At 50.6% G+C, this 14,870-nt stretch overlaps 1 protein-coding gene across 2 annotated transcripts in view; it reads left to right on the top strand.

Moving 5' to 3' along the window:
• Positions 1 to 2,072: 2,072 nt before the first annotated feature.
• FGD5 (FYVE, RhoGEF and PH domain containing 5) overlaps positions 2,073 to 14,870 on the top strand; it is a 120,959-nt gene continuing 108,161 nt past the window's right edge. For both annotated transcript variants that reach the window (XM_030307468.1, XM_030307467.1), the window contains exons 1-2: positions 2,073 to 2,154; positions 11,401 to 14,041. In XM_030307468.1, coding sequence (XP_030163328.1) covers positions 2,142 to 2,154; positions 11,401 to 14,041 — 2,654 coding nt within the window. In that variant the 5' untranslated portion in view covers positions 2,073 to 2,141. The remainder of the gene's footprint in view (positions 2,155 to 11,400; positions 14,042 to 14,870) is intronic.

The following is a 14,870-nucleotide window of genomic DNA, read 5'->3' as shown; positions in this document are numbered from 1 at the left end:
CTTAACCAACTGAGCCAGCCAGGTGCCCCATGGGAAGAATTTTGATACCAGCTTCACAAGGTTGCAATGAAGCTTAAATGAGTAAACATGCATGTACAGAGCTTAGCACTATGCCAGGCACACAGTAGGTGCTCCATAAATGTAAACAGCCAGTTATATATGGAAGCCATGTTCCTTGCCCTCAGCTTTCAATGGCTGATGTAATGAAGCCCTTAGTATGGTTTTCAAGCACTTCTGGGGCACCTGGCTGGCTCAGTCAGTGGAGTATGTGACTCCTGATCTCAGGGACATGAGTTCCAGCCCCATGTTGTGCATAGAGATTACCTTAAAAAAAAAAAAAAAAAAAAAAAAAAAGGAGGCACTTCTTACTTTGGCCTTTCTGTACCTCCTATTGGGACACTTTTTTTTTTTTTCCTTTTTTTTAAAGAGAGAGAATTTTTTTTTAAGTTTATTTATTTATTTTGTGAGAAAGAGAGAAAACCAGTAGGGGAGAGGCAGAAGGGAGAGGGGGACAGAAGATCGGAAGGGGGCTCTGTGTTGGGCTCAAACCCATGAACAGGGAGATCATGACCTGAGCCACCCAGGCGCCCCTGGGACACATCTACACCATCTATTTTCCTGCCAAGCCGACCCCTGTTGGCTCCTCCAACAGGGCATGCCTTTTCACACCTCTAAGTCTTTGCTCAAGCCATTTCCTCTACCTGAAAGGCCTTTCCTCTGCTTGAATCCTCTCCACTCCCAGGGATACCTCTGAGTTCCCACAAGCCCCTGTGCGCTCCTGTCATATCCTAGCAGTTGTGCTGGGAAGCAGAGCTATCTGCTTATGTTTGCATGACCAGTCAGACCAGGACCTCAAGGGCGAAGGCTTGGTACAAGTCATCCATCGGTGCCAGGGAGGTGCTGGCAGGTGTGCGCTAAGTGAACACAGAAAGGCTCATCGCAACCAGGTCTTTCTTTCAATGTCAGCAACTCAGGGAGGGTTCTCTTCATCACCCGTACTCTACACAAGTGGTTCTCAAACTTCAGGTTGCATCAGAAAAACCTGAAGGGTTTATTAAACACAGGATTTCTGATTCAGTAAGCTCCGGGAGCAGAGGTGGGGGGGCGGTCCTGAGAATTTGCCTTTCTAACAATTCCGAAGCTGACCCACACACTTTTGAGAGTCAGTGCTCTGCCCCATTACCCTGGTTTATCTCCCTCTAGGCAGTTATCACTCTCTGAAACGATATTTATTGCTCATTTGTCTTGTGTCTCCACTGTCCTCCCATCTAAGCTCCACGAGGGTAAGAACTGGGAGCTGTCTTGTGTGATCTCAGCATAGCACTTGACACAGGACTGAATGCATACCCGAGGTTGAAAAGAAAGAGATGGATGGTCCGTTGGACGAGAGGACTAGGGGATCCCAAGAACCGCACTCGCCGGCTCCCCCACCCCACCGCAACTGATCCTTGTCCCTTGAACCTCGCGCAGCTCCCCGAGTCGCCACTGCCCCTTTAAATGTGCGCGGGGACGCCTCGCCCCTCGTCTCCTTCGATCCCTGACCGAGCAGCAAGGGGAGGAAAAAAAAAAAAAAAAAAAAGCCTTCCTCTTGGAGAGCGGGAGGAAACGTCTAGGAGGGGGCGGAGGCGCGGCGGCGGCAGAGGCGCGGCGGCCAGAGCGCAGCGCGCCGGGTGCGGAGCCGGACCCGGAGCGGACGCGACGCCGCGCGCTGCCCCGGCCGCCGCCCCATGCGCGGCGCACTCGCGCCCCCTCCTCTCTCCCACCCCCGGCCAGCGCGGCCCCGCCCCCGGAGGCTCGCGCCCCGCGCCCCCTCTTGCCCTGCGCTCCGCGCGGAATCTCGAGTGAACGCGACGCCGCGCGCCGTCCCGGCCGCCGCCCCGCGCGCCCCGTGCTCGTGCCCCCTCTCCTCCCCCCTCCGCCCCTGTCCGCCCCGCCCAGCCCGGAGGCTCGCGCCCCGCGCCCCCACTTGCCCTGCGCGCCGCGCGGAGTCCGGCGCGCGCCGGGGGGGAAGGGGGGGCGGGGCGGGCGCCTGGGAGTGCGGGCCCCGCGGGGCGGCCATGGAGTGAGGCGGCGCGCGGACTCGCGCTGGGACTGACCGACTGACTGACCGACGGGCGGCCCCGGGCTGCGCGTGCTGGAAGATGAACAGAGCAGGTAGGAGGCCCGCTCGACCTCGGGCGCCGAGGGACGCGCGCGAGGGGACCGCGCCAGGCGCTCCAAGTTGGAGCCCACGGGGCGCCGGGAGCGAGCCGCCGAAAATCCCCCGACCTTCCCGCCCTGCTCGGCCGCCGCTGAGATATGGGCGGGTCCGGAGTCCCCTCGCCGAGGAGGCTGAGGATCATCGGGGGCCCCCGTCCGAGACGCCCCGCCTCAGGGACGCTCCCTCCGTCTCCGCGAGGCCGCACCCTGGCGGTGTACTCCGTCATCCCGCTCCCACGGCCACCCCGGCGTGGGGGACCGCTTGGCAAGCGAGGAAGGCTCCCTTCGCGAAGGCGACTTGATCGCGCCCCTGAATCCTCGCTCCGGCCCCTCTGGGTCCCTGCCAGATCCTCGCTGGCCCCTCGGAGGTCCCTCCAGGGCCCCGGGATCCTCCCGCAGCTCTTCGCCACCCCGGGGTCTATTCCTGGTCCGTCAGTACCTGGCGGCGCACTCTTAAGACGATTCCTGCTCCCTCCTCTCTCTTAGACCCCGAGACTTAGAGCTCACTCTGAGGATCAGACTAGAAAGCTCTAAATTATTGTCCCCCACAGCGTACCCTTCCCTCGCCGCGCCCTGGCCCGGGGCCTTCTTTGTGCCTCCCCCAGGGGACCACATGCCAAGGGGACGCTCCTCGCCGCTGAGGCTGAGCCCCACTCCAGACGTTTCCCTCCGTCCCTCGAGTCCGACTCTGCCAGTTCAGGGATTCCGGGAAATCCAGAATGCGTTTGATAGTAAATATTAGCAATCCCTTCCGAGGAGTGCCATTTAACAGATTTAGTAACTGAGACTCCCATGGGCGATGCCTGGAACCGGTCTCAGGATTTCTGACTCCATCCACCCGGAGGGCAGAAAGTTCCCTGAAGAGGCGAGCTTGCAAGCCAGCAATCTCAGCTAACTTCATTTCCCTGCCAAGGAGGGATAGTCACTCTTTTTTTTCTTTTTCTCTTAAAATTTAGCAGAAGGCAGCCCTCTCTCTGACCAACACCCTCGTCCGAAGCCATACTCCAAAACACACATCCCTAAAGAAACAGGAAGCCACCATTTTGGCTGTCTTAGAACCATATCCTGCTGCCTTGTATGTGTGTGTTGTGGCTTTTTCTTTTTAAAGACTTTTTAATGAAAAAAGTCATTGTCTTAGGAGGTGCAGAAGGGAGACATTTGGCTGGACTGATTTGACAAAGGAGACACTCGGGGACTTGGGAGTGTGGTAGCTGCCTTCATGTGGCCAGGCACTGTTGTTGCTGGGCATGTGGATGCCTGGACAGTGAGGGAGTGGGTCAGAATGGGGGTGGGGTGGGAGTAGGGGTGCCACTTTGGGAGTGGAAGAGGCTGGAGTGGGGTCCCAGTGTTCAGTTAGCCACTCCTTGGAGGAAAAAGGTGGCCTCCAGCCTGTTTCTGGCACAGCCTGAACAGAGCCGGACAGGCTAGCTTTTTCCTACACTCCTAATAAAACCCACTTTAAAACAATGGTGAGAGCAGTTCCAGTTTTCCCACGTTTCCCTGCTTGAGGCTTGGGCAAGCCCTCCCCTCCCTGAGAATATGGGGGATGAAGTGAGCAGGAATAAACTTGGAGGCAGGCTTGGACCCAGGAAATCTTAGCAGTTGCTGCTCTTGGGTTTAGTGGTCCTAGAACTTGCCTCCAGCATAAACCTGGTTACTTTTTCAGTGTGATAGCAATGATGGAAACTTCACATAATGATTTCTTTGTGCCATGCTCTGAATTTCCTGATCATGTAATATAGTGGTCCACAGACTCCGTGGGGATGAATTTCAGAACCACCATATACTTAGTTAGGTGACCTTGAGGAGGTTACTTAACCTTGGTGCCTCAGTTTCCTCATCTGAAAAATGGAGATGGTATGATCTTTGTCATCGAGTTCGATTACATAAAGCTCATAAGGTATCTGGAACAGTGTCTGTCATAAGCCACTAATGAATACTGGTTAACATTTATTGGTCACTTATTATGAACTAGGTGTGGCTTTTAAGTGTTTTACTTGTATCAGTTCAGTTTTCACAGTAACCTTATGAGGTGAGTACTCTTGCTATCCCCATTTTATAGGTTGGAAAACTGAGCTGCAGGGATTTTATGGTCACTGAGCCGAGATAGGATTGAAATACAGACTGTCCAGCTTGAGAGCCTACTTTTTTATGCAGTGCTGAACACATAGTAGATGCACAAGAAATGATGGCCAATTGAGTTTCTGTTGGCCTCTAATTGAGGTGTCTTCTATTATTTCTTTCGAACTTCTCAACAGCCTTATAGAAAAAGGAGGTATTTATTTCATTTTGCCAAGAAAGAAACTCAGGTTCAGAGAGGCAAAGTGACATGCCCGAGATGGCACAGTTGATATGTACCAGTGCTGGGATTGGAGCCCAGGTCTGTCTGAGCCTGGGGCCCATGCTTTTCCAACTTCGTCCCATGCAGTCTGCCCAGTATGTGCCCTGTTGTGGATCACTGGACTAGCTTAACAGCAGCCTAATTAGAAATCGTCAAGCTTGGCTTGGACATTCCAGCAGGCACCCAGGAATGAAAGTTAAATTAAGATGCGATTGGGAGGTGAAATTGGAAGATAATTACTCTTGGAACATATGGCTATGAGAGTTCCAGGGGGAATATAGTGAGCTGCTGTTGAAACAGACTCAGGGATTGAAGAAGGGGATATCAGGAGACATCAGAAGAAGAGCCATGCATTTAATACTCTGTAGTTGGCCAGAGCAGAAGGCACTTTCCTAACTGGTGCAGTGCTCTTACTCTACAGATGGAGAAACTGAGGCCCAGCGAGGGGAAGGGACTTACCCAAGGTCACACCTCCAGTTAATGGCAGAGCCAGGAGTGGAGATCAGAGCTCCTGACTCCTAGTCCAGTGCTCCTCCCAATACCCCCTCTCATTTAACCTCTTTATAGCTGACATGGGAGCAGCAGCATGAATGTGTGAGTGACAGATTTAATTAAAATAGAGAGAGAAAATACAAACTAGTAATGGGGGCTGGCTAGGGATGATTTCTATCACCAGAAACTGTTAAAAATCTCCTCTTCCTGTCACTGTGGTTCCCCACCGTCAGTTTAACTCTTGGCATCTTGGCTCAAAGGCTATTCTGCATTTGAGTTATGCTCATGCATAGCAAATTGCCAAGAGGTCCTGGGCAGAGAGGGTATTACCCTGGGCTTTGTGATACTGAGAAAGGGAAGGTTCACACAGCAGCCACAGGGACTCATGAGGCAGCAGAGGGTCCACACCAGCTGCACCCATGCTGGGTTCTAGTTAGAAAGAGAAACTTAACCCGGAGGAGGAACCCCCAGGTCTGATTTATCCTGTAATTCTGCATCCCTGCCAGACTGGACTCTTGACCATACTCCCAAAGGGCTTGCGTCTAACCACCTCTGGGCCTCTGCATATTCTGTTCCCTCTGCCTGGCATACCCAGCGTCTCCTTTGATTAAGAAAATCCTGCCTGTCCTTCCACATGTGCCCCAATGCTGCCTCTTCTGCGGGTCTTCTCTGGGCAGGATTGGTCTAGGACCCAGATAACCTTGTACAGAGGGCAGGCACTCTATCGGGTTCCTTTCTGTGAGGAAGGAGGGAAGGGAGCCGAGCTAAAGCTCTCACACAGCCTTCATTTTCTTTCCTTCCTCCCCAGTGTCTTTCCCAGGCTCCTCCTCATGCCAGGGCTCCCTCCTTGGCCCTGCTCTTTTCTTTGTTCACACTCATTCTCTTGGTGATCTCACTAGGCCCATGCCTTAAATCCCATCCCTGTGATGGATACCTCCAGCCAGACCTCTCCCTGGAACCCAGACTGGTCTACCTAGGAGTCCACTTGATGTCTGTCTCCACCTAGGTGTGTGTGCTAGGTAACTCAGATTTAACACGTGCAAACTAAAATTCTGGCTTTCCCTCCCTAGCACGTACAGCCTCCCCCAATTCAGTTGGTGGCAACTTCATTTTTCCAGTCCTCTGACTCAAAACCTCGGTGTTGTCCTTGACCTTGCTCCTTCCCTTACACCCGTATCCAACCTGTCAGCAAATCCTGCCAGCTCTACCTTCATATTTGGAATCTGACTCTTTACTACTCCCACTGCTGCCAACCTGGTCCAAGCCTCCACCGTCTCATCTCCTGCCTGGATGTCCCTGGATCCGTCATCACCACTTCTGCTTATTTCAGCACATTAACCAGAGTATGCGCGTCCCTCTTCTGCTTGGGGGGGGCCTGCATAATCTGTCCCCTTCCTGTGACCCCTCTGACCTCATCTCCTGCTTCTCCCTGTTGCTTGCTCGCTCGTCCCTCCCTTCTGGCCACTCTGGCCCTCCTTGAACATACCAACTGAGTCCTGGCTTCCCTCACATCTCTCTAATCTTTGCTCTAGCGTCCTTTCCATAAGGCCTACCCCAGTAACTCTTTAAAATTGAAAAAACAAACAAAACCCCACCTAACTCCTAATCTTTGTCTGTAGAGTTTATGATCATCTAATATACAATAAGGTCATATACATCTCCTTTTTATTCCTTATCTCCTCCACTAGAATATAAAGGTTCATGAGGGACAGGGTCTTTGTTTTGTTTATTGATGTGTCCAAAGATTCTAGATGGGTGCCCAGCACATAGTAGGTGGTCAATAAATGTCTGTTCAATGGAATTGGATTAATGGAAATTGGATGAGAACAAACCTTATGACCAGTCAGTACTTCCGAGTTCTGAACTCAGCCTTTTGTAAAGTTCATACCTGGTTAGTTGTCTCTGGTCTCTCTGGCCTCAGGTTTTCTGAATTTTACCTTTCTCTGCCTCACTAGAAGCTGGGAGCCCTGAGTCTCCACTGTAGAAGAAAGCTCAGTAGCAAAAGGGTGAAGTCAGAGGTTCTAGCGACTGGACCAGGAGGCAGGAAACCCACATTCTCCCTGGCCCCTGCTCCGGGCTTGCTGAGAACAGTATGCGTCACCTCTGTGTGCCTCAGTTACCCTATCTTTTACTGAGGGGTCAGACAAAGCCTTTCTGATTCTGGCATCCTTTGATTTCAGAAGGGGTTCAGGTGAAACACCTTGAACCTCAGAACTGGAAGCAGAACATGAACACTAGATACTTGTCATTCCTAGGGGATCCTGTGGGGAAGGCATTTTCTTGCAGGATCACGCCTCAGACACCCACTGTGACCTTTCTCGAGGAGACGGCGCCCACAGATCGATAGCTTGATTGGATGAAGGATGGCGTGGGGGTGGGGGCGATGCAACCAAGGTGATGGTCGTTTTTCATGGCCCATCTGTCCCTCTGTCAAGTCTCACGGTGCTCATGTGAAATACCACCTGTTAAGGATGAGGAATGAGAGTCCCCACCCCCAAAGAGTAATTTCATGCCAATGCCTGACACCTGATGTTGGGAACTTGACGCTAGTATTATACATCAGTGTAGAGCAAGGCTTATACCAGGGGAAGATGTGTGGTAGACAAAGACTGACATTGTTAGAGTAACAATTGCTACTATTTATTGGCTAGTCCTACTTGAAGGCCTACTGCTGGGCACTTTTAATAAATTATATATATTTTAATATTCATAACCTCTTGAGAGTAGGTGTTACTGTTGAACCCATTTTACAGATGAGGAAACTGGAGCTCACTTTTATAGGTTGTAAGTGGCAAAGCCAGGATTTGAATCCAGATGAGCCAGGCTCCAAAGGCTATTACTTCACAGTTACAGGTTAGCTAAAGCTTAGCTGTTTATTTTTTTTTTTAATTTTTTTTTTCAACGTTTATTTATTTTTGGGACAGAGAGAGACAGAGCATGAACGGGGGAGGGGCAGAGAGAGAGGGAGACACAGAATCAGAAACAGGCTCCGAGCCATCAGCCCAGAGCCTGACGCGGGGTTCAAACTCACGGACCGCGAGATCGTGACCTGGCTGAAGTCGGACGCTTAACCGACTGCGCCACCCAGGCGCCCCCTTTTTTTTTTTTTTTTTTTTAAGCTTAGCTGTTTAAAATCCACATAGTTGGGTGGGTTTTGTGGGTGGTTGTGGTGGTGGTGGTGGTGGCAGCGGTGGTGTGTGTGTGTGTGTGTGTGTGTTTTAACTAATTTGGACAGATAATTTTCTAAATTAGGACGTATTTGCTTATGGCAACAAGGAGTTGGAGGGCCACTTATGTCTTGAACACTCTGGGTTGTTATCTGGATGCCCGTGTCTAGCCTCGGTGTTGATGTGGATGAATATAGGTGTGGGTTAGGGCGTTGGTGTAGCGGGTGCTTTAGCCTTTAGGGTCTCAACAGCTGAGTCTCTTCTCTCCCTTTCTTGCTGGCAGCTGCCACATCTTACACCTGGCAGGGTTCCTGTTCTAACTGCCAGTCCCTTCCCCTCCTAATTAGCTGTACACTGGGAAACCAGACCACTGAGTTCCTTAGATTTATGTGCAAAGTACAACTAAAGAGACTGAAATCAGGCCCTTTCAGGAGCATGGTTCCTGGGCACCTATATTCTTGCTGCCCCAGGCCTTTTTAATTTCCTTTGGGGCCTCCTCAGTTAAATTTTACATGGTTCTGTGAGTTTAGGGGAGATACTGACTTTGGCTTGAGGTGCCAATGGAACAGTCCCACGGAGATGGGTTACAACGAGCTAGTGCTGTGCTGGCCAGCACCATAGCCACCACCCACATGTTGCTACTGAGCAGTTGAAATGTGGCTAATGTGAATTGTGATGTGCTGAAAAGTGTAAAATACACATTTGATTTCAAGGACTTAGTACAAAAAAGAATGTCAAATATTTCCTTAATAAATTTTGTATATTGATGACATGATCCAAATATGACTTATTGATGATATCCAAAATGATAATATATCAAATATATTGAGTTGAAAAAGTATTGTTAAAATTAATTTCACCATTTCTTTTTTACTTTTTTTAAGGATATATATGTATATCCTTAAAGTATATATATATATATATATATATATATATATATATATACACACACACACTTTGATCTGTCAAATCTATCAAAGTGTGCATGCACGCAAGACAGAGGGAGAGGGAGAGAGAAAATCTTAACCAGGCTCCACACCCAATGCAGAGCTAACGTGGGGCTCCATCCCACAACCGTGAGATTGTAACCTGACCCCAAATTGAGTAGGACACTAAACTGACTGAGCCACCCAGGTGTCCCAGATCTCTGTCTCTCTCTCTTTTTTTTTTTTAAGTAGGCTTCATGTCCAGCACAGAGCCCACTGTGCTCTTACTACCCTGAGATCAAGACCTGAGCTGAAATCAAGACTTGGAAGTTGGGGCGACTGGATGGCTCAGTCTGTTAAGCATCCAACTCTTGGTCTCAGTTCAGGTCATGATCTCATGGTTCATGAGTATGAGCCCCACATGGGGCTCTGTGCTGACAGTGTGGAGCCTGTATGGGATTCTCTGTCTTCCTTTCTCTCTCTCTCTCTCTCTCTCCCTCCTTCTTCCCCTTTCCTGCTTGCTTTCTCTTTCTCAAAAAAATAAAATAAAATAAACTTAAAAAAAAAAGAGTTGTATGCTTAACTGAGCCACCCAGGTGCCCCCTCGTTTTTACTTTTTAATGTGGCTGTGAGAAAAATAAAAATTACATATGTGATGATAAACGTGGCTCATGTTGCATCTCTGCCAGCTACCCCTGGACTACAGATGACAGGGTAACGGTGCTGCAAGGGTTTAACTGGAAGTCAAATGCATGGGGAGAAGAGTTTGCTGACAGACCTTTAGGAGCTCTGCTTCATCTCCCTTCTGTCATGAGCCAGGCTGGCATTCTGAAGTTGCTCTGCATCAAACCCAGGCCTTAGTGGGGATGGCACTGGGCGGCGGGGCGAGGCTTGAGGGGAGACTTGTGTGTCTTCATCTATGGGCAGTGGGGAGCCAGGCAGTGTGTTTGAAGCTGAGATGTCAGGATGGAGTTGCCTTCCTGGAAATCTTCATTCCTCACTCTGCCCACAGTGCGGCCAGGGGCTTGGAGGCATTGAAGCAGTCTTGTGGCAGGACGGATGAACTTGGAAGTGGGCAGCTACACCCTTGACCTTTGCATTTGTCCAGGCCTCTCTCATTCTGCAAAATACAGCTTAAATTTCACCTACCGCAGGAGGGTCTTCCTTCATCATGGTAACTCTTGCTTCTCTGACTCCTGTTGGATGTACAGTTTGTACCCACATCCTTTATTCTGACATGGTCAGATAGATCCCCCAAATCCACAAGGGAAGAGAGTTTTTGCAGATATACATGTTGGAAAATATCATGTAGCTTCTCCCATGAAGTTTGGATGCCCATGAAATTTAGACACAGGGCAGTTAGCTAGACACCAGTCTTGAAGCATGTAGAATTCAGAGGTGACCCTTAGAGGAGGAATCATGCATCACTGTCACAGACCTTTGGTGTATCATTCTTGAAGGAATGAGATAATGGCTATTCAGTCATAATATTCCAAAGGTCTGCAGCTCTGTCCTCCAGTTGTTCTGTTCGTTTTGTCTCCCTGACTCAATGGCAAGTACTCAGCAGAGGTATTCTTTTCATCTTGATTCTAGAAGACCTTCCTATGTATGGTGCTATGCGTATAGATAGTAGGTATCCAATGAATTAAGTGTAGGGTGAATGTAGGCTCCGTGTGGGTGGCAGAGATGATGACCGTCAAGTTCAGCATTGTCTCATGAGTGCCTGGCACCTAGAAAGAATTTTTTTTAATGTTTGTTTATTTTTGAGAGAGAGAGAGAGAGTGCGAGTAAGGGAGGGGCCGAGACAGGGACAGAGGATCCAAAGTGGGCTCCGTGCTGACAGCAGAGAGCCCAATGCAGGGCTCACAGTCACAAACTCTGAGATCCTGACCTGAGCTGAAGTTGGATGCTCAAATGACTGAGCCACCCAGGCGCCCCTAGAAAGCTTGTAATACGTAGTTGTTGGATGAATGATTACAATGATCTGGATACCTGTATTTGAGGAGTATTTCATTGAGTTCATTGAGTAGCTGGACTATATATAGAAGAAAGATCTATTTACTTTGTTTACAGGATGAATTATCAGTGGAGGTCAAGGGGTCTGAAAGATGATGGTGGAGGGCATAAACCTAACACAGAATATAGCAGATTGGGTTCACATAGGTTGGGAAACTATCTTCAGTGTTCTCTTCAAAATGGTAAGTTGGAGACTCTGAATGGAAATAAGGGTTAACTGTACTTTTTCTCCTTCTTTTTCTCTATTTTTATCCTTTAGATTCACCAAAACCACCAGTTGCTCCCAAGCCAAAGACTGCCAGTCCCCTCACACCAGTGACAGCACCCAAATTTCCTTCATCACCCCGGCCCGATAGCCTTCCCAGTCCCAACTCCATGTCTAGGGGGCCGAAACCCCCCATTGCCCCTAAGCCCAGGCTGGCGACCCCCAGTGAGTGGAGAGCCAGCGTGTACGTGATCAACAGCTTGAACAAATGCAGCAACGGGAAGGTGCTCTGTGTTGACAGGGGGCCTTACGAAGAGCGCCAGTCCAACTTGGAGTGCTCGGAGTCTGAGGCTGACGAGGATTACATCGTGGTCCCCAGGGCTCCACCGAAAGAGGACGAACCCAGGGACAGCAGCTGCTCTGCAGAGAGTGCTGCCATGGCCCCTCCAGATGCCACGGGGGAAGAGGAGTGCAGGGAGGAAGGCGAGGAGAGTGACCCAGAGGGGCTGGGAGCTGCTCCAGCTGAAGTGGTGCTGAGTAGAGAGGCTGACGGAGGCGGGGCCCCCACTCCTGAGAACGTGGAGGCAGAGGATGGTGCCTGTGACCCTGGGGCAGAGGAGCAGACATTGACAAGTGAGGAGGAAGAGAAGCGAGTAGAAGAGCACAACGTATACAACCTGGAGGACAGGGGACCTTGGGATGGAGAGGCAGTCCTCCCAAGCAATGACGTCATTCTCACTCACGTTGATTTAGAGGGTCCGGAAACTCCCAGCGAGGAGCCTGGGCCCCCTGGGACACCCAGGGAGGCAGAGGAGGGTGGTGGGGAAGGCTCCACCAACACAGAACCAGGGGCTCCAGAAGAATGTGTGGATTCCGACAGGCCCTCTGACGGGGATGCTGACGATGCCAGCAAGGAACCCACAGAGAATGAGGACTTGGCCGTGGGTGTCCAGGAGGCGGAGACAACCACTGATAGCCCTGAAATCTCTGAGGAGTGTGAGTGTGAAGATGACCATGATGACCAGGATGAACCACAGGACCAAAATGAGAAAACTGGCCAAGAAGAAATAGCAGCCGTCACCCAGGAGGTGGGAGAAGACCCCCGAGAAGGCAGAGACCTGGTGCAGGACGAACCTGCCGAGGAGAGCTGCCAGATCATTCCTTTCGAGAGTGACAGTGTGGATGACTTTGTGACGTCACTCTCGGGAAGTCCCTACGAGTTCTTTCCGACCGAGAGCACCTCTTTCTGTAGCGAGAGCTGCTCTTCTTTTTCCAACTCAGCAAAAGGCTTAGAGTCCGAGCAGGAACCACAGTCAGGAGAATGTGCAGAGCAGGGCCCCGTTGTTGGAGCTTCCTGTGTCTCTGGGGAGGGCCCCTCTGTCCCTGAGGTAGTGGTTATGCCAGAGGATGAGGACGCCGGGGACGATGCACTCACCAACCCCTATGAGATGGGAGTTGACCTGGAGCATGAGGCTGACCCTGGGGAAGGAGAGAAGCCGGAGACACAGGCTGCATGTGACACGCTGAGTGGTTATGGCATGAAAGAAGAAATGAACTCCGATGCTGAGGGAGGCCTGGTCCCCCTCGACAGGAAGAACATCATCACGAGGGCCAGGCCCCACTCTGGGAAGGTGGCCGGCTATGTCCCAGAAACCGTCCCAGAAGAAACCGGACCAGAAGCTGGCTCATCAGCCATTGGCATTAGAGGTGCCACCAAGGAGGCGAGAAAGACAGTTCTGTCGTTGGAGGGGAAACCGCTGGAAGCCAGCAGGGCCTTGCCAGCAAAGCCCAGAGCCTTCACTTTGTACCCCCGATCGTTCTCCGTGGAAGGCCGAGAGATTCCGGTCTCCTTGTACCGGGAGTCGGAGGCATCTGGCTTGGACGACCATAGGATCAAAAGGAAAGATGACAACCTTTCTCTGCCCTGTGTGATCGGCTCCTCTGGGAGCTTCTCCCAGAGGAACCATCTCCCATCCAGTGGCACCTCAACACCCTCTTCTGTGGTTGACATCCCGCCCCCTTTCGACCTGGCCTGCATCACCAAAAAGCCCATCACAAAGAGCTCTCCCTCCCTGCTGATCGAGAGTGAGCCCCCGGACAAGTATACCAAGAAGAAGAAGTCATCCTTCAAGCGGTTCCTGGCACTTACGTTTAAAAAGAAGTCCGAGAACAAAGTGCACGTGGATGTCAATGTGTCGTCTTCCAGGTCCTCTTCAGAATCCAGCTACCATGGGCCTGCCAGGCTTCTGGAAATCGACCGCAGGAGCCTCAGCAACTCCCCGCAGCTTAAGGCTCGGACTGGCAAGCTCCGGGCTTCCGAATCGCCCTCCTCCCTCATCTTCTACAGGGATGGCAAGAGGAAAGGTGTCCCCTTCAGCAGGACCGTGTCGAGAGTGGAGTCCTTCGAAGACCGCTCTCGGCCCCCCTTTCTGCCCTTGCCCCTGACCAAGCCGCGGTCCATCTCGTTCCCTAACGCCGACACTTCAGACTATGAGAACATTCCAGCCATGAACTCGGACTATGAAAATATCCAGATTCCGCCCCGGAGGCCTGCGAGGGCTGGGACATTTACGAAGCTGTTTGAAGATCAGAGCAGAGCCCTGTCCACAGCAAATGAAAACGACGGCTACGTGGACATGAGCAGCTTCAACGCCTTTGAGAGCAAACAGCAGAGTGCAGACCAAGATGCAGAAAGGTACTGTGAAGTTACATTTTCTTTGTTGTTGGGTGAGCCAGGAGGCAGGCGCTTAGGTTTAGGGGACGGGATGGACTTGTTTTTTAGCCTCAGGCTCTATTTATTTCTAGCCATGTGAATTGGGGTGAGTGGCTTTACCTCTCTGAGCCTCAGTTAACTGGCTGCGAAATGGGGTTCATGCTACCTTGCGGCAGAGTGTTTGAGAGGATCAGAGTTGATCATCTGTGTGAAAGTATTGTCTAAAATGCCAACTACAGTGTAAATGTCAGCATTTGTGTTTCCATTATTTGAGAGACATTTCTCATGTAGATGGGAATGATGGGTTTGCTGGTCCCCTCCAGGAAAGTCACCAAGAGAGAAGGTTCTGGAATCTTGCCAAACTAAATATCTTTCACCATCAGGAAAATACGCTGAATTGAGATTGATACCCTTTTACTGTGTAAATATACACTCTATTCAAGGGAACTAGAAAAGACAATCTATTTAAATTGTTTAAAGAGCTAAGGGCGCCCTGAGCTAAATTTCTGAATAGAAGCCTTTTAAGAGGTATATCCAAGCTGATTTTTTTTTTTTTTTTTTGGACTCATTCACCTTGGAAGTAAAAGTGAAACACTGAAATTATTGACAACAGTGGGGATTTTCTGACCCCACCTTTCCAAGACTGACTGAATGCCCTTATTGAACATCCCACGTGGATAACTGCCAAATCTTGCTGTTCCGTGTACCTTGTGGACGCAACTTAAAGGCAATGCAATTCAGCTTCAACCATTTACTCTCTTTGGAAGTGCCTGATCGGAATTAATAAAAGCGAAAATGGCGGTGATTTTAA

Source organism: Lynx canadensis, chromosome A2 (genome assembly GCF_007474595.2).
Source record: "Lynx canadensis isolate LIC74 chromosome A2, mLynCan4.pri.v2, whole genome shotgun sequence".
In the NCBI taxonomy this organism is placed as follows: Eukaryota; Metazoa; Chordata; class Mammalia; order Carnivora; family Felidae; genus Lynx; species Lynx canadensis.
The sequence above is the reverse complement of the archived record's forward strand: the minus strand, read 5'-3'. Positions and strand labels throughout refer to the sequence as shown.